Source organism: Acipenser ruthenus, chromosome 24, assembly GCF_902713425.1.
Source record: "Acipenser ruthenus chromosome 24, fAciRut3.2 maternal haplotype, whole genome shotgun sequence".
Classification (NCBI taxonomy): domain Eukaryota; kingdom Metazoa; phylum Chordata; class Actinopteri; order Acipenseriformes; family Acipenseridae; genus Acipenser; species Acipenser ruthenus.
The window spans coordinates 22,011,119-22,033,792 of record NC_081212.1 but is presented as its reverse complement, the minus strand read 5'-3'; the positions used below and the strand labels follow the sequence as shown (position 1 = coordinate 22,033,792).

Below are 22,674 nucleotides of genomic sequence, written 5' to 3'. Positions count from 1 at the left end.
GTTCTTGAGGACTGTATTAACTTCAGGCAATGCTCCTGAGGCAAGCACCATTTTTGGCCAACTGCTATACATTTTACGCTTGATGATTTCTAGATTTCTACCCTTAAGACTTAACTTTGTTCTTTCTGGCATTAAAAAAAAAAAAAAAGCAGAAGTTTACATGGACATTGTGCAACATAGACAATTATACACAAATATTAGAACAAATGAACAGACATTATTCTATTTTTGCTGGCCATTTTTAATTGTATTATTTTATTTATTTTTAAACAGGGCAACCAATGATACAGAAAATAAGTACTAGAATTTAAAGGCAAACACATTTTCAGAAATGTTCTACATGCTACACTTTAACCTATTTTTTAGCATGCTTGTTTGAAATATATAAACTAATAAAAACATACAATTAAATGAAAATGTAATGACTTACAATACTTAACCTTTAACTTCTAGTTTTATTGTATCTTCCACTTGTTACTTCCATGCAAACGATTCTAACATTACACGTTTTTTCTTTTTATAAAAAAAAAAAAAATGAAACACAGAATTTAAGACTTCTAGGCGCATTTTCAAATTCATATTAAAGCTGTTCGGTTTACTTTTTAAATGAAATCTATCACCTATACAATAAAAATGAACTCCACACAGCGAGTGCTTGCCTCCAAAGCAAGAAAACAAATGATGGGAAATGGAAAGCTTACTAACTCAAGCAGATGTTTTGCATTTGAGCATACAGTTAACTAATCAAAGTGTTGAACCTAAAATTTTCTGAAATAAAATATGCCTCAGATGTTGAATAGTCACATTGAATCTACAAATTAAAATAAATACAGAAAACATGTTACATTTGCTAAAATAAATAATGGTGTATATTAACACCTTCACTATGGCAAATGCACACTTATACAGTCAATGAGATAGGACTCCTGCAAAGTGGAAATTCATGCTGTAAAGCACTATCGTGGCTCCTAATTTGCCACTCATTGCTGTTACCTTGAGGTAGATAACACATGTGTACCAATTTCTGCGTTCAGTTAATGGTTGCTGCTAGCATCATGTGTCTTAAGAAATGTTACAGTATGAAACGATTTTAGGATTTCTTCCTGTGACAAAAAACTGCCTTCATAAATGAGGTTTTTGCACTTAATAAAAACTCATGCAAATAGATTTTTCCCACTGTGTACTGTATATGCCAAGGCAAGAACCATTCCATGTGAAGCAGGTTAATCTGTGTTCGTCTTGCTGTTTCAGACAGAATGCTTCCAAACTTGGTTTAGTGCATTTTCCTATCAATTTCAGTTTGCCTCTATTGCATTTGTGTCATTTGTTTGTCTACACTGTGTGCAACGACATACCAGTTTAGAATCTGTATTTTTAAAAAAAAAACACACAAACAAATACTCAAGAACAATGGTTACACAAAAGGGATTCAAGTTAAAAAAAAACACACAATTTAAATAAAAAAAAAATAAGTGTGAAACACATAGATGTTAAAGGTCTCACGCACACAAAACAAATCAGAAAGTCTACTGCGTGTTTTAATTTAAATGTTTAAGAATGCTGCTGTATGTTTTATGGGCAATCTGGGGGGAACATTTCACTGCTGCAGGTGTTAAGACAGCCTGTAGTGACCCAAGTGGTGAATCAGCAGGGCTATCAAACTGTGGGAGGGCTAAGGACTCAAACTGCTTGTTGAACAGGATATCCCCATTCATTCCTAGAAATCCTGCCTCCTCTCTATCGTCCCTTGGAATCTTATCTTCTACTGGCTCTGGCTCTACCACGTCAACCTCCTCTCTCCTGCTAAACAGCCTGTCTAAATAACTGGTGTAAGTATTCTCCTTCTCTAACTGCTCATCCTTCCTTACATCCCAACAAACTTCATCTATTAAGCAACTCTCCCCCTCAACACTTGTGCTCTCAAACTGGCTTTCCCAAGGATTAGGCGTTCGACCCCCCAACTGGGCTAGATTGACCATTCCCTTCTGCTCTTTCTCCTGGCTCACAGACTTGGACATGGAGCTTTTGGATTCTATTTGAGACTCTATTTGGTATACCGAGCTGTTCAAATCATTTAAAAGATCGACTTCGGAAGGCTCTGGTTGTAAACCGAGCTGGATGGTGCTTGCCATGAAAGAATCAAAGTCAAAAACCGGGTTCTTCTCTTTGTCTTTCTCAACCAGCTGCAGGGAAGCTTCCTGCAGAGCAATCTGAGCCTTTACCAATCCGTTTTTTTCACATTTAGTTTTGCCCTTCTTATCCAATTTCTCTTTGCTCTGCTCTTTCCAGTTTGACAGATTTATTATTAGTTTGGGCTCATAGTAATGATTGACTTCACTGTCCCGCCACACCAAGTTATCCAGGTAGGATGGGGAGATGGCTTTGTAGTTACAGGTATGATTGCATTCCAGATCACAATACTTGTTTTCATGGTGATCTTCAAATTGCCAGGAGCGTTCGTTAGGAAAGAGAGAGTCAAAAGCAGGGTCATCCAGATACTTCTCGCTGTCACCATCCATGTATTTACGGGGGTCTACCTGCACTTCCTCCTCATCTGTAAAGTCAGAGATTGCTCTTGGATCACGTTGAACTTCGTCGGCTTCGTAATTATGCACCTGCCAGTCGTGGTCAGAAAACTGGCTGTCATGATATATGAAACAAAGTTAAAGGGTATGTTAGCATAATGAAAATCTTTCATCAACATCATTGAGTTACCAGATTAATATCCACAAAACACAACTAAAGAGATCTTATGGTCCTAAAACAGTTTACATTTTACATTTACAAACTTCAAATGACACTAGATTTATAAAACAAAAATTGAGGAGAGATTAGAATTATACCAAGTCTTGAAAAACAATACAATGCAGTTATGTAAACCAATTAACCCTTTGCGGTCCTATGTCGGAACTGGTCCGACATTGCAATTATTCCTATCCGGTCCATTGGTCCGATATCATCAAAAAAACGCAAAAAACGGGTTTCTCTTATTTTTTCTCCGGAAAAAGCCGAGAAAACCATTCAATGGCCGAGTGGGAGCGACAGGAGCCGAGACAAGCCGATAAAAAAAAAAAAAGAATAGTCATACTTGCCCCTGGCATCACATAGGGGCGGTCATAAGAAAACAAGCTGGCTGTTACTGAATCATCACACAGAGACTATCACGGACATTTGCAGAGCTTTTTTGAGATGTTATAGTAATAAAATAATGACTTGGATCGCATTATTGAGGAGTTTGGTGATAAAACGAGTGATCAGGAGATGATCGATCGGTATGTACGACTATTATTATTATTATTTATTTCTTAGCATATGTGAAAGCGATAGCGAACGAAAGGGTGGGGCGGGCTGGAGATGCCTAGTGAGTGCTTTGTTGATATGCAGGGCCTTTTAAACCCGTTTGACTGTAGAAAAAAATACTTTTAAACAGCGCGTCTAAAATTAACTGCGCATGTGAAAATAAATTGGACCCGAAGCGCCTGACGCGCACTTAATAAATGGACTGCAAAGGGTTAAACTATGGACATTGCATACAGTGTGTAAAGGTCTCACCTGTCCCAGTTATAAACATGGCTGTGACTTTCGTCCATTAGCAAGATATCATCCACCTCATCCTCAATGTGAAAGGGGTGGCTCGAGATGGGCTCATCAAGAGGAAAGGAGTAGATGCTCATGTAAGGATGGGCTAAGGCTTCTTCTGCGGTCAATCGGTCCATTGGGTTGAAGGTCAGAATTTGCTTGAGAAAATCCAGTGCTGACAAAACAAAAACCTATTAACATTTTGTTCTACAATATCACAAAATAATAAAAAAAATTTTTATATATATATATATATATATATATATATATATATATATATATATATATATATATATATATATATTTTATTTTATATTATTTTTGTACTTTAGGTTTGTATAAATTGTACTGTCCAGCAATCATAGGGCACCACATGATGAATATAAATGTATTTATATATTGTATGCTCCAAGCTGGCTTTTAGGAAGGAAAGCTAGAAGACAATAAATGTATTCAATGTTTTGTGTTACCTTCTGCACTGATGCCTGGCATCAGTTTTGCCAATGGCGTATGTGGCTCAGACATGTCATTTTTGATGAAGACTGGGATGACTCCGAGAAGCTCTTCTCGATCCTCCTTGTGAATCACAGGTATTGATTCCAGAATCATCTGCATTTGTTCCAGCTCATGGGCACCTAGATTAAAAAACAACCAAAAAATGAATAAAAAGGGATGAATCAAGTGAAGTGCGACAAGTAAACACAATTATTAAAACATTTAGCACAGCAAGGGTTAGAATTCCAGAAGCATTCATTATAAAACTGGTCCCAGGCACCTTACTTTCAGAGAACAAAGTAAGACTCATTAGTAAAATAGTTATGTTTATGTAAATGAACTGGAAACCTGTCAAAAAATGGATTACAAATGTCCCACAAATGAAGATTAGCAGCAGCAGCAGCACCCCCACCCCCATCAATCTTGAAGTTATTGTTTCTTTTGCTTTAAGAACAATAAGACACTAGACTATGCTGCAGAACATTTGAAAAGGAATGCACACAAGCAGAATCTCTGTAGTACCTGCATTTTAGGAAGGACATGATCAGTTATCTGTTTCAACAATACGATTGGCAAGCAAATATTTAACTGACCAGCAAAAAGGGTCTTCCCAGTCAGCATTTCTGCAAAGATGCAGCCAGCAGCCCACATGTCAATGGCTTTGGTGTAATTATTAGGCGACAGCAGAAGACGTGGGGATCTGTACCATTTAGTGACCAACCCTTCTGACAGGTAACCCTGGAACAAGAAAGCATAACAAGTTAGCTGAAGAAAGATCCACATTACTGTCCTTGAATACAGCTATGTTTTAAACATGTAAACACTCCCGTCACCAGCTCATATGGCATCTATAAGAGACAAACCCTCACCTTCCTTGTCATGATTATGGTGGGATGCTAGACCGATCATGATACAGATCGCACACTAGACAATGTCAAACAAACAGGTCTCTGAGAAATCAAGTTTTACATTTAAAAAAAACTGAAGCTTGGTGTTTAGAACAGAATTAATACTTTTAGTCACCATCTTCACCTTAAAATAAACTTGCATATTTCCAACACCAGCTGTTCTTAAAACAACTGACATTGTTTTCAATATCAAAATATCAAAAATTGGTTTCATATTTTAGGCCATAAATATGATTGGACTCTATGACTTCAAACTAAATGTTCAACATCAAATATGTAAAAAAATAAATGTATTTACAATCTGCTAGTCAAATATCCCCATCACAGCTAGCATATCTTAAACAATGACTTACATTAAATAACAGTTACAAAGAAATACCATTTCTATCCTGGATTAGGACAGATGAGGTTAAAGCAGATCATACAGTATAAAACAGACAATAGTTTATAGTAGTTAATCTATACATTTAATTCTTACACAGATTACCAATTTTAAATACCAACAGCTTGGGGGTACATTAACACTGGCTAATTGGAATCTATCCAACAAGCAAACAGCTAGTGGTCTAGTTCTGGCTATGGCTAAATGGACACAATTATAAATAAACCTACTCAAAAGGTATAGTGAAGATAAAAGGGGACACTCCGACAACCACCCCCCAAAAAAAAAAAAAATAGTGTTATGGTGCAACTTCAATGTGGTATCAGAACAACACAGGTGGATAAACTTATCCCAATAATAATGCAATGATGAGAATTGTATTGTAATTATATTTCTGTAGTTATGTACACTAACCAGCTTTCTTTCTCTTTACTGGGTTTACTTCTAGTTGTGCTTGCAGTCTAATTGTATAGAGTAGTACCATGGGATTAATTTAAAGTGATGAGAATTCTGTTTGTTTTGACACCCAATAGCACAGTCTCCTCTGGGCTTTGTGCCAGACGATTTGACCGACGAGTTTATCAATGCATCACTATGTTTGTAATAAAGTAAATCCGACTAAATCTCATATTATCATGCTGATGTACAAGTTGCAGTTGTATCTAAACTATATTAGACTTATTTCCTATAAGTTACATTAGTTCATATTTTCAGGGTGGACTACCTTTTGCCAGTACCTTTGGAGGTCAACCTCACTCCACTCTTTGACTGAAGACGGCATTTAAAATAAATAAAAAAAACATAAAAGGCACTGATACAGCATTCGTTTGTCATTGACCATTTCAGATGGTGTTGATGAGAAACTAACTTGAGAACTACATCAGAGAAATGTGCTAATTCCCAATCCTGCAACATGAAACCACGACCACCACGAAGAGGAAACGTGGCATCCCAACGAGATGACCTGCTTCACTCAAGACACTAGGCCTATCTATTCATTTAGAAGAAAAGACTTAACCAAGTAAAGACCTTGCACTGTCTTAGTCAGAAAAGAGAGCAGTGTGCTGTACAGGTTGACAAGAGTATGCTTTCTGCAAACGACACCTAAAGTAGTAATGCCAGCATCGCAGCCGTTGTGTGTGCTGATGCGCCAGGGAGGCAAAATAAGCTGATCCTTGGAGCCAGCATTACACTTCAGCCATTAACACCAGACAGAAGGATATCTACATCATCATATGGAAGGAAACGTAAATGGACGGAGACACATATGGATCACATTAGTTTACTGTAAAGCTACGTCTTAGTTGGTGCTTATCTTGGCGAGAGCCGAGTTCAAATCAGCATGAAGTTTTAACATCTACTCTTGTGTAATGGAAATCATGTATCTATAATAGCATAAAATGACTTTTTCTTCTCCATTGCTTCCCCCCCCCCCCCCATCATTTCTTTTCTGAATCCCCCCTTAATGTTTAGGCTTTTAGGGTTAAATTTAAACTCTCAGATGATTTATGTAATTGCTTCTAAATTCCTGCTGTGCCTTAAGCTGAAGCACTAATAAACAGAAGCCAAGTCTTAACAGTCTTACAAGGCAATTGGCAGTGCTCTATACATCACAGGGCTATGTGTATAGAGGGGGGCACTATTTCCCTTGCTCAGCCTCAGTTTCTACTTAACGCAATTTCATGTATTCAAATGAAACCTCATTAGTTACATAAGTATTTCTCTTCTGCACATATATTAGCAGTACATTAACTAAAACTATACATTTCAGTTACACACTCAGGACAGTTGCAATCACACCTCAGTCTTAATGGGGCTTGCACAATTAAACAGGACACAAAAATAAAATAGTGTCCCATTGTTTTTAAATGACATTCACACACTTGCATTTTACCATTTTTGAAACATCACACAATAAAAAGTTTAGTGTTAAATTGGATGGGCCAGAGAAAGCAATGCATAAAGGTACTGTAGTTCAATTGGTGTCCTTAATATAGAAACCAGGCGTTTCAAACAGTATGCTCGGCAGCCAGAGTACAGTTACACCACTGAAACCCAATGTACCATTGCTGGTTCCAAATTGTGAAAGCCATACCTCTGGCTGCTATTCTAAAAGGGTAAAACCTGAAAGATTAAATTGCACAACATTTTAGCATTACAACCAACATAAAAGAGCTGCTGGCAAGCTGACCAACCTTATGACACACACACAAAAAATGTCTTTCATGGACTACTCAGCCAGTTTTTTTTTTTTTACTTTTAAAATAACAAAGCTTCAGGATAACAACTGAACTGCTGATCTAAAACTGCATTCTAATCACTTCTGTTGCAATCTCATTTCAATACCCAGTGATGCACTTCTGCTCTCATTTCACACTGAAAGGGCTTCACTTTAACAGCACAGGAGGGCTCACCAATCATGCCAGCTCTGTTTGAGCATGAAGGGGAGACCCTTCCTTGCCTTTATTTAATGAGTTGGGGAGGAACAAAAAGGGTGGGGGTGGTGTGGGAATAAGGTACTTTGTTTACTGTATGAATACCATAAGAATGTAAACTGGAACTGTCCATTAATTTGTGGTACCAGAAAGAAACGGTGGAACTATACAGTCAATCCTCGTTAAAACAAACTGATTAGACATATTTCCTGATAACGAATTTTCGACATGGTCCCTGCCAAATTTAGCAGACGCTTATTGAAAATTACTTCTTAATACAAATTAACTTAACTAATTATTTTACACTGTTAATACATTTTGTTTTGCTGGTCCCTTGAAATACGTATTAACGAGAATTTACTGTACTTCATTATCAGAAAGGGGTTAACCACACCTTGTGACTAAATGTAGCCATGCCTGTTAAGACTTTAGTCAACTTCAACATTTTTCAGCTGGTTTGGCAGTCACTGGCAAATACTCAGCTGACAAAAGGTTAACACATTGTGGAATGCAAGTTAATACCCCCAGCACTTGAGGAAACCCAGTCCTCTCCTGTTTATGTGTTAAGACACTCTAAAGACACTATGACTGGAATTTACATTTCAAAATTCACAGCTGGTCAAGCAGTTTTTACAGATGTGATCTGTAAATCTGTTTGATTTCTTTACTGTATGTAATCAACTAAGGGAAACGTAGCCAGCAATTTCCTTCCAGAAACCTAGAAGAAAATATCCCTTCTTCCTGAAGCACACACCATTCCCATTCACAGATCATGTCAGGCTACAACAAAACTAGCTTAAAGCGCTCATAGCATGGAATTTCACTAGTTTTACCCCAGACAGTTGTTTGGAGGGACCACATCCTTTGTGATAGACCAAGGCGGAGGTGCCTTTAATTTCAGGAACTATGACACCTCTATAGGGAGTTTTTAAATAAAAAATAAAAGACAGTTAACTCTGAGAGGACCTTTTAGTATTTCAAAGGCAAGTTGAATACAGTAACTTTGAGTGCTTCAACTCTTCAAGTGTAACGAAAAGGATTATTTAAAAAAATTCTTTCAACTAGGATTTTTAGCCTGCTTTTTTGTATTGTGAGGCAATCAATGTAGAAATATAGTTCATTGTTAAAAGGAAAACATTAACCCAGCATAAAAACCATCATACCTTGTGAGAATAGTGCGGATCCATAATGCGGGCCAGACCGAAATCACCAATCTTCAGCACCAGGTCTTCTGTGTTAATGAAGAGGTTGGCAGGTTTGAGATCCCTGTGCAAGACGTTGGCTGAATGGATGTACTTAAGTCCACGGAGAAGCTGGTACATAAACAGCCTGGCATGCTCCTCTGACATGAGGCCCTGCTCTAATAGCTTGCACAGGTCTGTCTCCATGTACTCCTGAACGATGTAAACAGAGTTCAGTTCCGTCAAAGAGCTAACATCCTCCGTCAATTGTCTCCCACTAGGTCCCAGGGTCTCAAAGACCTTCACAATGTTGTCGTGGTCGAGGCGCCTGATGATTTTGATCTCTCGTAAGGCATGTTTAACACTCTGGGGGTCGGTGAGGACGATTTTTTTAACGGCCACCCTTTTGTCACAGTCACTGTCCACAGCTGAAAAAACCAGACCATTGCCACCATAGCCTAGTGGCTTCAAATCCATGTACCGGGAGCCCAAATCAAAGCCATGAATGTTCATTAGACTTTCAAATTTCTCTGCCATTGTAGAAGAATTTGATTTAATGTGTTGGTTGCCAAATTACTGCAGAGTTTTAATTATTTTTTTTTATATATAATTTCTGAAGATCAAAACATGTGCATGGAGCCATAGGAGTTTCCTTAAAACTAAACTTGTTTCCCTGGAGATTAACAACACAAGCCAATCAGGCAAGCAGTGCCCCCTTCCCCCCTCCTCCCACTTAATCTTTCACAGTCCTCTTACTGAAAAAATTGAGAAAGTTTAATTGTAATATGCAGATGTAGAGTATTTTCATAGTTCAAAGGTGCAGTGTCTCCTTCAGACTTTTTTTTAATTTATTTATTTTTTCAACTTAAAACTAGTTTGAAACACTAATGGAATTAATCTTAACAGATTGTGATTAAAGTTTAACATTTAACATAAAACTGAATAAATATAAATAAAAAGCTTGTAACAGCATCTCCTCACAGTGCAGATATATTCAGTGTAAGACTGGTTCTGAGCAGCTTCATTCTACAGTGCCAATGAGCACAAGGTGTTTTTTAAATTATGTTTTAATTGTCAAATTGTTTCCTATTTAAATTACTACTTTTAGCATCTGGTCAAGCAATTGGAGTCTGTGGCAGCTTTACTTCCAGAAAGTTCCACGTCAATGATCAGGTGGCTCTAGCTCACCACAGTCGCAATCAAAGCTATCATCCATTTTACACTTCTGTAACCTGAAAAAGAAAGAAAAAACAGAGTTATTTCACTTTTGTCATCATACAATCTACAAACCTTTCACCACAGTGTTGCTTCTTACAGAAACCTCTTCTAACTACTACATAGCAATTGGATGACAGCAATTGAGAGAAAATAACCCTTAAATAAGATAATTTTGATTTATAACCCCCAACTTAGATGATTTATACAGAATTACAAAAAAACCCCTCTTCCCATTATTTAATGAAAATGACCCCCTAAAAATAGAAATACCCTCTGAACTTCACATTAAAAGTTAACTTTCTGCAGGCAACAACAGACTTCATTAAGCATCCATCTTGAGTACTTACACAATACTAGCAATGCCAATTCCACTTACGACAGCTAAATACTAAACAGATTTATATTGAATGGGAGGAATGTCAACTGGTGATGAGGTAGAATGTATGCAACACTATTTATTTATGTATTTATTTATTACCTGCTTTAAGAAACTGATCTGGCTAACCTTTAAAAAAAACTCACTAGCCACACACAGTTATACTTCACTTAAGTGTAAAAAAAAAAGTTTAACATTATTCCAGGAAATTAACTGAACACTATGTAACACAATTTTTGTTCCTGGGTAGTAAGTGTTATTTCCTAATTGCTTATGCCTCAAAAGTATAGAAAATGGCTATTATTCCCCACAAACTTTGCTTTTGTGACCAGGACAGTGATATTTTGAAATTTACCTATTTCCAATGAGAAAACGGGCAAATTTGTGTCTTTTCGTTCACATAAAGTCAGAAAAAAACAACATATGAATCCAAATTAATATGTATTTATACTAAAGTAATACAAAAATGACTACAAAAGATTTAGAAGTGAGTAGATTTTCGAGATTCGCGATTATACTGTAAATCACTTTCACGAATCAGCCCCCAAATGTAGTCTCCCATCATGTTCTCGTTATACTGTCCTTGGTAGCGGCATTCAAAGTCCAGTATATACTGGTGGAAGTGCTCGCCTTGCTCCTCCGAGTACGCTCCCATGTTCTCCTTGAATTTATCAAGATGAGCATCAAGGATATGGACTTTGAGGGACATCCTACAGCCCATTGTGCCGTAGTTCTTCACCAGAGTCTCAACCAGCTCCACATAGTTTTCAGCCTTGTGATTGCCCAGGAAGCCCCGAACCACTGCGACAAAGCTGTTCCAAGCCGCTTTCTCCTTACTAGTGAGCTTCTTGGGGAATTCATTGCACTCCAGGATCTTCTTTATCTGTGGTCCGACGAAAACAGCTTAGGGAAGAAGTCTTGAAGGTACTTGAAGGCTGCCGACTCCTTATCTAGAGCTCTGACAAATTGTTCCATAAGGCCCAATTTGATGTGCAGTGGTGGCATCAGCACCTTCCGGGGGTCCACCAGTGGCTCCCACTTGACGTTGTTCCTCCCCACAGAGAACTCGGTCCGCTTGGAAGGGTCCACCATGCAGAAGTAGCAGTTGCTTGAGTGGTCAGTGGGTTCCTGCCAAATTCTTGGGATAGCGAACTTCATGGCTCTCTTTTCCCCTCTGTACCATCCTACAAAAATACATTTATTTCACCCATGACTAATGTGCAAGAGATTCTCGCAACATTTTTCATATATGATATATTTTTTCAATAACATTGAAAATTGTAAAACATTTTAAAATTAAAAACTTTTACAATTTTAAAAATTAACAAATTTTATAACGTAAAATTCCGAGCAACAATTGTCCATCTTACCTTCCAGAGTTTTTTTGCAGTGCTCGCAGGTGAAATGAGGTGCCCAGGGTTTGTCTTGATCCCCGACAGGCATGCCAAAATATGCCTTGTAGGCCTCACACATCTTAGCAGATGCTTCCACGGAGTACTTTTTCACTCTTGTCTTGATAAATTGGCCGCAGACATAGCAAAATGCGTCTGCCGGATGCTTGCAGCCTCTTGATGCCATCTCAGAAAAATGCAGATATGTATCCACTTAGGCAGCTGGAACTAAACTGAACTGGTGGGCTTAAGGCCCCTGTATTTATACTACTATTTATATTACTGGAAAGTTCTAGAAAGTTCTAGAAGTTACTCCAAGTTTACTCAGCACTGAATCTATCTGGAATGTTCTGGAAAATAGGTAAATTTCAAAATATCACTGTCCTGGTCACAAAAGGAAAGTTTCTATACTTTTGAGGCATAAGCAATTAGGAAATAACACTTACTACCCAGGAACCAAAAAAAATTTGTCACACGGTGTAATTTGACGAACTGTGGAAACTACATTTACGTCAAAGGAGGTGTGACGTCCCAATAAGATACACCCTCGCTTAAAAAAAAAAAAAAAAAAAAAAAAAACTTACGTCACCGTCTGATACTTTCCAAAATCTCCTTATCATATCATTGCTATTTAATGATTTTTGGGGTATTTTTTTTAAACAGTATAAACCATTGGACTTATGTTCAACGTTTTTCAGACCGTTCTCTCACACCCGCCTGATTTCACTACAGTAAGAGCTCGCCACAGCGGCCACGTTGCAATTTTGTGGGATGGATTATGTCTAATTTGCATTGAGCTCTGATGACTGGACTGTTTCTCATCAAGGCAGCCGCACTACGGAAAATATTCACAAAACTGACAAGAGATTTATCCATGAATGTAAACTACACCTAATGTAGCCATTAACATTCTGCGGACTTACACACGGTATTCTCAAGTTGTATTTTTTGTATAGATTCATTTCTAAGTTTCCCAGAACAATCAAGCTTTTATTTAAATGCAAGTGACTATCAAAAAATCACCTGTTTTCAACAATTATATATATATATATATATATATATATCTGTTTTGTAATACCAACACGTTTCATTTGAGCGGTGTACACTGTCCAGTACAGTACGAGTACTATGATGTAAAAACAAGCTAGATCTAAATACATAAATAAATAATAATAATAAATAATAATAATAATAATAATAATAATAATAATAATAATAATAATAATAATAATAATAATTATAACAGTCCCCAAATCTCTCACTGAATGGCTTTCGGTATCGAACAATGTTCACGCGAGAGATTACACTCCACTCCAATTCACAAACAAAAATACGCATATTATCCTCCAAGCTACCACAGAGAGAACGGCGTCAAATGCGAGACGAAAACCAAAATGTTTCAGAACTATGCATATAATAACGTATTAGCGTTGTTGAACGTACGTAGCAGTCGCCTGCCCCGGTCTGTAAACCAAAGCGCCTACGCAACACAGAACACAAATGACTCGGTGTAACTATAACGGTTTGATTAAAAACATGTGTGTTTATTATATACTTTAACACATAAGAAAACAACCCTGCCCGACACACCAGTGTTTACAAAAAATGATATGTAAGGAGACAGAATGAAGGTGGTCCGACGGACGAATGCGAGGTGGTTATGAAAACCCAAGGTAAAAATAGGCAACATTATGGCTAACGACGTCATAGTTACAGTTTAACTGCAATAACGTAAGCATTTTCTTTGTAGCACTAGTTATTACAAAATTGCCTAGCCTAGAAACAAAAGGGCCCGTCGTGTGTGTTACCACGACAGCAGAGTCATCACCAGCAACACAAAGGCGCTTGTTTGTCAGGAGACATCGGACCGGCATAGATACTAGCACACAAAATAGACTATTTTACAAAAAGACCAGATACTTTTTTTGTTAAACAGTATGTTAGAATAATGGCTTAGCATCACTTACTGTACTTATCCGTCTCATATGTGAATTTTTTCGAACTGTAATTAGCCCAGTTTGTGCTCCGCTCCCTCGACCCTGTGTGTCTGCCGCAATCGCCATTCAGACTGTGTTGAGTGACGGTGCCAGTTGCGTCAGCCACGCACTCACAACTGGGGGTGGTGCTAGAATTATGGCGGCAAATTCAAAATACTAGGCTGTCGCAGTGTGACTGGGAGGCCTATTGAAGTATACTTTATTATTATTATTATTATTATTATTATTATTATTATTATTATTATTATTATTATTATTATTATTATTACTTTTCATAATTACAAACAAATACACTATCGATTTTCAACAGCATAGTTATAGGAATCACACTTAAAAAAGAAAACTGCTGAAGTAACAGTTGCTTTAAATGGCTGTACATTGCTGAACTAGTTTAAGCCTAATAAACTAACATATTTCACCAAGTTCACACTTTTGCTTATAAGGTCTTTGACTCAAAAATATACAGTAAATTCTGTCTAATCCAGCCCTTGTAAAACAGTTTTATTGTATAACTGGGCAGAAGTGTATACTTTACGGGCAGAAGTGTGGAGCAGTGGTTAGGGCTCTGGACCCTTGACCAGAGGGTTGTGGGTTCAATCCCCAGTGGGGGACACAGCTGTTGTACCCTTGAGCAAGGTACTTTACCTAGATTGCTCCAATAAAAACCCAACTGTATAAATGGGTAATTGTATGTAAAAATAATGTGATATCTGTATAATGTGATATCTTGTAACAATTGTAAGTCGCCCTGGATAAGGGCATCTGCTAAGAAATAAATAATAATAACCAGGTGTTCACATAACTGGTATGCAGGTATAGGCATGCCCACCAATAAACAAAAGCGGTCTTGAAAGCATTTTTCTATAGGCAGCGAGGGGTACATATTATCTGGCTATGACCACCCATACCTCCCGATTTTCTATTGAGTCTCTGGGATCTGACAACGATCTCCAGGGTAACTTAGCTTATTATTGCTGATCATAATTAAATACCAGTCCCCATATTTCACTTAAGGCCAGATGGTTCTAATTCACTAAACAGTCCATCCCTGCTAGTGTTATCATTGGCTGCTTCAAGTTTTATTTTTAAAAAATGGAGAGCGATAGGTGGAATCACTTCAGTTCATAACATTTTAATAGATACTTGAAGCAACCAATGACAGCAGGGATCTCGATTTAGCTGTCCATTCAGAGAAGAGGGATGTAGTTACAGGGTGGCAAACTGAGCCCAGATGAGAGGAGGTGTTGATGTTTGAGAGACATTACATTTAAACATGAGTTTAAAAAAACTAAATTTACTTAAGCATTTTACTTATGTTATATCCTTCTATAAATACCAGTGTGCCGTCAAGCTGACGTGTTCAACAACAAATAAGTGTTTTGTTTTTTGCTTTTTAATCCCCAGGGATGGAATTTGGTGGTAGGCTACTGAAGTAAACAGAGAATGCGAGATGATTTGTAAAAAATTGTAATAACCAGCAATCCAGCCTCGTACTAAAGATTTATAAACTATTGTTGTTGTCTCTGACATGCCCATTAAACCTTTAAGGATCATACTGAAATCATTCTGGGCACACGATAAAAAAAAACGCACTTCGTTACTAGGCGACCATACTTTTGGTGAGTACCAAACCATTTCTGCTGGTAGGCCTGCTCATGTGAGAACCTAATGATAAATCTTATGTGAACCCTTGTGTATAATATTAAGGGAGAATTAGCTATGTTTTGAAGCATATACCTGCACTGAGCTCCAACAAAAGTCTTAATGCGACTTAAAATCTATTTTGGAATATAGCTTGACCATGCCTGGGACACAGTTGCACAGTTTTGCACGTGTCTCTGCATTGCGCTTCATATCATAGTAAACTGCCATTATAGCCACAGCTTCCATCATAGAAGAAATTTGATTCCCAGTTGATGCTGTGACATGGCAGCGGGCAGCTACTGTCTGATAGAAGCCCTTTAGAGATGGAAAGTTGATTGACATGGTACTGAACCTTATATTTTATATCTACACAGAATAAATAGCCCAGTAGACCCACTATTTGTGTATGCTCCCTTGATTACAGAGAAGAAAGTAAAATCATTCTGGGCTATATACAATATTTACAGAATAAAGACAGCGTGGGAACATACAATTGTAAAGTTGAACGCAAGTAGTCTGGATGATCGTAATCTATACTAATAATAATACAGTAATAATAATTATAATAACAAGGAAGCACTTTCATGAAAGGATATTCATGTTCATCTCATGCTCTTAAGGTTAGAAGCAAAAATGTACCCAAGTGCATGGAATCATCTCACTTTATAAAGGTAGTGATCTTGTGTGTCCTTGGTGCAGCCTTGTTTCTCCTTACACTACAGATCAATTAAGGGAAGACAAACTAAAGTGCATGTTGAACCAGAGATACAGCAGCACTAGACATCTCACAGAGTACCCATAAAAGGACAGAGAATATCCCATTCCCATAGAACATGTAAATATTTAGAAATAGCCTCTGTCAGACAGTAATACCTAATACTCACTTATTGCCTTTGATTGTCTATCACTAGTATATAGTATTACCAGAGGTGTACATTTAATTATCCTGTATGATAGGTCTCCAAGATTTCCATACAAAGATACTGCGATGTAGCCGGCATATGTACATGGAATTGATTAAAACAAAAACACAGGGTATAGCATTACAAGTCATTCAGTAGTGCATGTTAGCCGCATAGGTTTATTAACTTAATGTAATCATCAGGTTTATTATATCCCCTTTTGCCGTGAGGCTGATGCACAGTAAATAAGTAAAAATAGGAAACAATGTTTAGATAATTAGGATTTGATTAATCATCCCCAGCCTAATCAGGTACAGCCACATTTAAGACCGATAGATCTGTTGAAAACTGTGCAATAGAAAAATCTGTATGAATGTAAGTGTTACCTTCATGTCCTCCGCAGCTGTCTGTTGTAACCAATCAGATCAGACTCCCCTGATTCCTTGACATAATGAACCTGTTCCCTGTTCATTCATCAAAAAACACCCAGTATCCACTCTTCAAAGATCAAAACATAACTGCTTTGACCAGGATTACCAGTTCCTATTGAGAATTATCCACATAAACAGCACGTCTATAAAAGGCAGTCCATCTGTCACCTAGATTTAGGAAAAACAATCTGCAGGGAAGTTGTCACATCTGCGGCAGTATTTTTTCAAATGGGATAAATAACTCTTTGATTAAAGACAAAAATAAATATGAGCAAAAAATATATCTATGGCTGAATGAAAACCTAGATGCTGCTGTACACTTCCTTATACTATATATGTACCGTGAATTCAAATGGAAAAGCTATTAACAAAACATATTGACTGTAAAGCACCTCTGCTTTGCGTGCCACTGCAGACTCGAGATAACGAAGCAACGCCAGTGGTGAACAAAATCTGAATTCAGAGCTTGTCACCAGCGGATGAATGAGCAGCAGTGAAAGCCAGATTCGCATGACTGTGAGAGCTTTGCAGAGCATCAGCACAGATGGACCATGTGGGTGCCCATGTGCTCCTGAATGCAGCACAATGCTGCTACATAACCACTGGAGGAGGTCGGTGCTGTATGTATGCGACAGAGGAGGACATCGACTGTGGGTGTACTGCTTTTAAGCCAGGTTAGAATGCTTGTGTGACTGGGTTTAAGAAATAAAAAAAAGGATGCTTATGAAACATACTGACGCACACTACAGTATCAAGGTCATATTGAAATATATAACTCATTTAACTAACATATATAATATGCATGCTTTATTACCTGTCCTAGCAGCGTCAATAATGAAATGCAGCATTCTTCTAGTCCCGAGATAGGATAACAACACACCACTGCAGCGTTACAGCTTAGACACGCTCATGTTGCTCTAGTTAGTAAGGAAGTTGCCCCTGACCATAGAAGCAATTGTTGCATATCCTTTGGAATTTGAATCCCCTAAAGATGCCTGGTGCTCTAGAAGTATAAGTTCTGCCATATGCTTTTAGTTTTACGCAGGGAGCTGTATTTTCTGCTCATGTTACAGAATAATGTCCTCAATTCATCAGCGGTACAGCATCTTTATAAACTGACCTAAAGGAGAATGATGTAACCATTGAAAGGACTGGATTCTCTCCAAGTGAAGACTTTACATTGTTGGCTCAGATGTACCCTGGCAATGCTTAATTTGATTCTTCCCAGTTGCGCTGAAAAGTTCTTTGCATTTTCATAGCCCTTTGTTTGTGCCATCACTCAGTGGCTGTCGGCATGTCACACATGTTACTTGGAAAGCAAGCAGCTAGCTGATATCACTGTCAAGGTATCGCTTTCTATGTGTCCTTCAAGCTGGCACTGCAAAGCAGATTTCTTGGTGAATTAGACATTAGAGAGACTTGACTTTCGAATATACTGTATGTTTAGTGATTGTAATACACAAATGCCTAGCTGTTTTTATTTAAATTTCCCAATGGCATGGGTGAATTTGAATGTGTCTAAAAAACACAAGTAGGTTGTTATTCAACCGGACACTGTGTACCTTACAACAACTCATTAACATTTTAAACATTCAAAAAGCTTTGTTTATGTGAAATGGCTGGGTTGCCTGCTGGTTATGCTTCCAGCATTCAAATTCATTAATAATATTATATCTGACTCACAGACAACTTGAAATTCTCTTAATCTAATCAGGTCATGATTCCAAGCCATTTGATAAATGGCCATTGCTGTGCCTCTCAGGAAGCCATTTGGTCATTTCTCATTTGTTGAGTAAAACTGAACTTATGATTCAATGCAGTAACCTTGATTTCCCGTTTTGTAACCAGGAGCTCAGTAGTGACCGGTCTAGTGGCTTGTGGACCAGTGTCATGACTCAGTTAGATAGTAAGTGTTTAACTAAGTTCCAGTTGGTTGAATGGTTACATATCTCTGAGCTGAGTAATGATTCCCATTTTGGTATTCGAATGGACAACCAGCAGAACTGAGGAGATCAGCTCACAGACTGACTACCCTTACAGGATTGCCTTACTATCTGGCAGTGGCAAGTGTACACAGTGCATTTAAATTATGCAGAGAAATGAAAATCAAAACCGGTTGGTCCTTCTCACAGAATTTGCTCGAGTCATCAAACCTTTGTTATTTTAACCAAGAGATTGTGTGACCTTAATTTCAGCTTTGTTAATTAGCAGAATTTTCCAAATGGATTGCACAACCTGATTTTATGATTGCACAGCGTGTTTCTAGATTCATGCCATGACAGCAAATGTCATGGGATAAAGATTGCAAGTGGTCCACAAGCCACTCTTAATATAAACAACAGATATACTTCCAAACACAGGTACATTAACTACAAGTACCTTTATACAAGTTTACCACGGTACATTTACACAGTAAGTTTGCAGTTTGATCATGCTTTTCTTATTGTTATTCTTTGCATTTACCATTGTTTACCATGCTTTGCCATGGTATTCGCTATGCTTTATTTATTACTAGGGTAAACTTTTATAAGGGTAATTACAATTTTGTTACCATTTAGAAATATTTACTGCATGCACGTAACACACAATTATGTGAGTTTAAAGCTGAAACTCTACATTACATTACAAGCATATATTAGTATTTAAGTATTTGTATTAGTATAAATAAAGTTAATGTACCAGTATTTTGAAGTGAATCTGAAAAAACTAAACACATGTTCCGCTCTATAACTAAATATTTTTTTGAAATCAGAACTCTTAAAGGATGTTGTATATCAGCATTATTAAACTACTTCACAAACAGCATCTGTCCCAATTGATGAGGAATCCTCCATGCAGTTCAGTTCAGTGTATGGACAACTGTGTGTGACCCTGACACCATTTACACCAGTGCCATTTGAATGTAATCATATTCCCTTCTACTTAGTTACAGTCTGCTTCTCACTGTTAGAAATCATACTGTCGTCACTAGGTTGTGAAATCCATCTAGTATATGTTAATGTTAACCAAGTCGACAATAATTAGTTGATTTTTTACTAGCACATGCTTAAGTTCTGCTATGAGTTATGGCCTTTGATAGCCATTGATATGTGGTGTGTGTTCCAAGACCATAAAAGTACTCAAATGGGAAAATATTAATATGAATAGTTCAACCACTAAAAGACTTGGCTTACCTTGTTTAATCACAAGCAAACTCTTCAAATAAGCAGAAGAGCTCAATCAAGACCTGGCAGAAAATTGTGGAATCTCCTTGCTTTGAGAAACTGTCTTTCAGCATTTTTTTGGTTCAAAGTCTTGATTCAAACAAAGTCATTTAAAGATTTACAGTAGCGATTGTAAGATATCGGTGTTGTAAAAGATACTTTGAAGATGTCTTGGAATCAATGGTGTTTATTATTTTTTTTAAAATGAAGGTTTAGTTTAACGAATAGAGCCCCAAAGCCAATAGCTTGTTTGTTAATTTTAATAAGAAATTATAAATCTACAATGACATACAACAATCTGGTATTTTTAAGATGAGGAACAATTACTGATTTTTAACACCTTTTGGGTGTACGTGACTTTTAAAAAGGGGGATAATCAAATGAAGTGACAGTGAATATCACAAGGGTAATGTTAAATAAGTGGTTTAAAATACATGTGCAGTATTTCTTTTTTTAAAAATCACTAGTCTTCTCTTTTTTCCGTTTCTTGCTCAATATCTTTTTGTTGGATACAATATTTGACAAGATAACATTATAATGTATGCAAAATCTGAAAACCAATTAAAAAAAAAAAACAAAAACAAAAGATTTGTCTATGAATGAAACCAGTTTATGCAGCCCTCAGGATTTTGAAAACCACAGTTTAACTTCAGCGCAACCTGCAGTTCACATTGTTCTAGTTTAGCTGTAATTATGGAAACTGATTATTCTGTATACAGTGAACCTTATGTTTTAAATATGCACTGACAATTTGTGTCAAACAGAGCCTGATCTCTTTAAACTGATTGCTTACATTGTGCGATCTGTTTGATCTTTATAGTTTTGTTTCTTGAATAGTTACTGTTCAACTTAAAAGTGCGGTTTGCATCTAGCATTAATTGGTTTGTGAAATCATATTATAAGTCTCTTATAATATATTTTTAACAAGCTCCACAAGTGTATTTCTTTCTGTTCATACAGTAACCCCATTTTCACTTCAATGGAGTGGATTTCCTCAGCTTTTAGTATAGCATTTAAGGAGAGAGGTGGGAAAGTGAACGCTGTTTAAAAGCCAGTGTATCACATCTCAAACAATAAATCAAACACGTTTCCAGTGACCCCAATAAGCAATATAGACTTTTAACTGAAAACACTCTTTAGCCAACAGTATTTACTGCCTGATGATAGAAAGAAATATGACTTGAAAGTGCTTGTCATGCACAATATATATTCACTATATTACTGTAAGCAATTATTTTCTAAAGCAGATTAGGAAAGTTGCACAGGTACAATACTATATGCCAGCAATTTGTTCAACACTTGCTGGTGTGTGTATTTCTGTCATTTACAACAATAACACTTCCAATGTGTGCAAAATGAATAAGCCTACAAGTAAAACTTATAGCAGTTATCAAATATTTACTATAGACCTATCTGTCTACACAGGAGAAGGGTGAGTATAAAAATGCCCCTTACCATTGTTTTTCTCCATAGTTCCTCCAATAGCATGAAAATCCTTTAATACCCCAATAAGAATAAATATCCCATTAGTGATAGTCTTGGTGCAGGGCAATCAGACGACTGGTAGCCAGAGACTGAAGAAGTGATGTGTAAAGTGTCTGAGTGGGTGATGCTGTGCTCAAAGTATCATGTTCAGCTGTTGCTGTTGTAGTCCCACAGGGAATTAATATAGAATGGGAGAGGGGGAGGAGATTGTATTGCTTAGAGTGCCAGCTCCAGCCCCACTGCAGACAAGTCAACACCTCCCTCTCTCTTTCTGTCTTTGACAGGCTGTCTCGACTCCTGCTGCACTCCTGAACGTTGAGCTTATTACCTGATCTTCCTGAGCAGCAATCAGGGCCTTGGCAAAATAAAGGGAAGCTGCATGAATGGGAGGAAAGACCTGCTGATTTGGATTGCTTCTGACTGCAAGAGCAGATAGCAAAGCCAGGCATTAGACCAAGCTAACCTGGCTGCTGTCAACCCATGCCTTAGTGAAGAAGGTATTGCTGTTTATGCCATTTCTGTATTATTTCACTCCCCTGCTTTGCCTACCAAGAGAGTTCCCTAGCTGTTAAAGCTGCCTGCAGGTATACTGCAATGCCACACCTGCTGTTTGTCAGTGCATGCTACTATTACAGCAGTGTATCACAGGCTTAAACTGGGAGAGGTATCATTCTACAAGACTAATGGTGACTGTCCTCCCCCGCCCCAGCCCATAGGAAAAAAACTGACAGTACATTAATTAATAAATACTACAGGGTTTGGATAACAGAGTAGAAGCACCTGCAATCTGTGTCTGAAAGTCAAAGTAATTTGTTAGACACATGACATCCCTGACATGTATTCTGTAACATTTAAAAGCTGCATCTCCCTGCTGCAAGGCAGTTTCAGTCAAACTGGGAAATGCAGCAAATCTGACATGATCATAGTCATTTGGTTGGAAAGAATGACCAAGAACGACCAAGAACGACCAAAACGTACGCGTTTTCTGGAGACTTTATTGCAGAAAGCCCTAGATCCTATTCACAAATAGCATAGCCCACAACAGGA

The 22,674-nt window shown here is 37.5% G+C and overlaps 1 protein-coding gene across 2 annotated transcripts; it reads right to left on the bottom strand.

Annotated features, from left to right (window-relative positions):
• Positions 1 to 217: 217 nt before the first annotated feature.
• Positions 218 to 21,747, bottom strand: LOC131700578 (mitogen-activated protein kinase 6-like). Of its 2 annotated transcripts, none has more exons than XM_058998714.1 (6): positions 21,598 to 21,747; positions 8,963 to 10,212; positions 4,668 to 4,812; positions 4,050 to 4,214; positions 3,553 to 3,754; positions 218 to 2,640 (listed from the first exon to the last, which is right to left on the bottom strand). In XM_058998714.1, exons 2-6 carry the CDS (start codon positions 9,515 to 9,517, stop codon positions 1,539 to 1,541), a joined length of 2,169 nt encoding a protein of 722 aa, XP_058854697.1. In that variant the 5' UTR covers positions 9,518 to 10,212; positions 21,598 to 21,747; the 3' UTR covers positions 218 to 1,538. The 2 variants fall into 2 exon arrangements, with proteins under 2 accessions (XP_058854697.1, XP_058854695.1); XM_058998712.1 differs by lacking the exon at positions 21,598 to 21,747 and adding an exon at positions 13,933 to 14,135.
• Positions 21,748 to 22,674: the final 927 nt, after the last annotated feature.

What these genes read in the sequence shown, in the direction of transcription:
- LOC131700578 (XM_058998714.1), bottom strand. Translation starts at nt 9,517, where the DNA reads ATGGCAGAGAAATTTGAAAGTCTAATGAACATTCATGGCTTTGATTTG. An exon ending in TGGGAAGACCCTTTTTGCTG is followed by an intron (nt 4,215 to 4,667) that starts GTCAGTTAAATA and finishes TTTTTAATCTAG; the next exon opens with GTGCCCATGAGCTGGAACAA. An exon ending in GCCAGGCATCAGTGCAGAAG is followed by an intron (nt 3,755 to 4,049) that starts GTAACACAAAAC and finishes TTGTTTTGTCAG; the next exon opens with CACTGGATTTTCTCAAGCAA.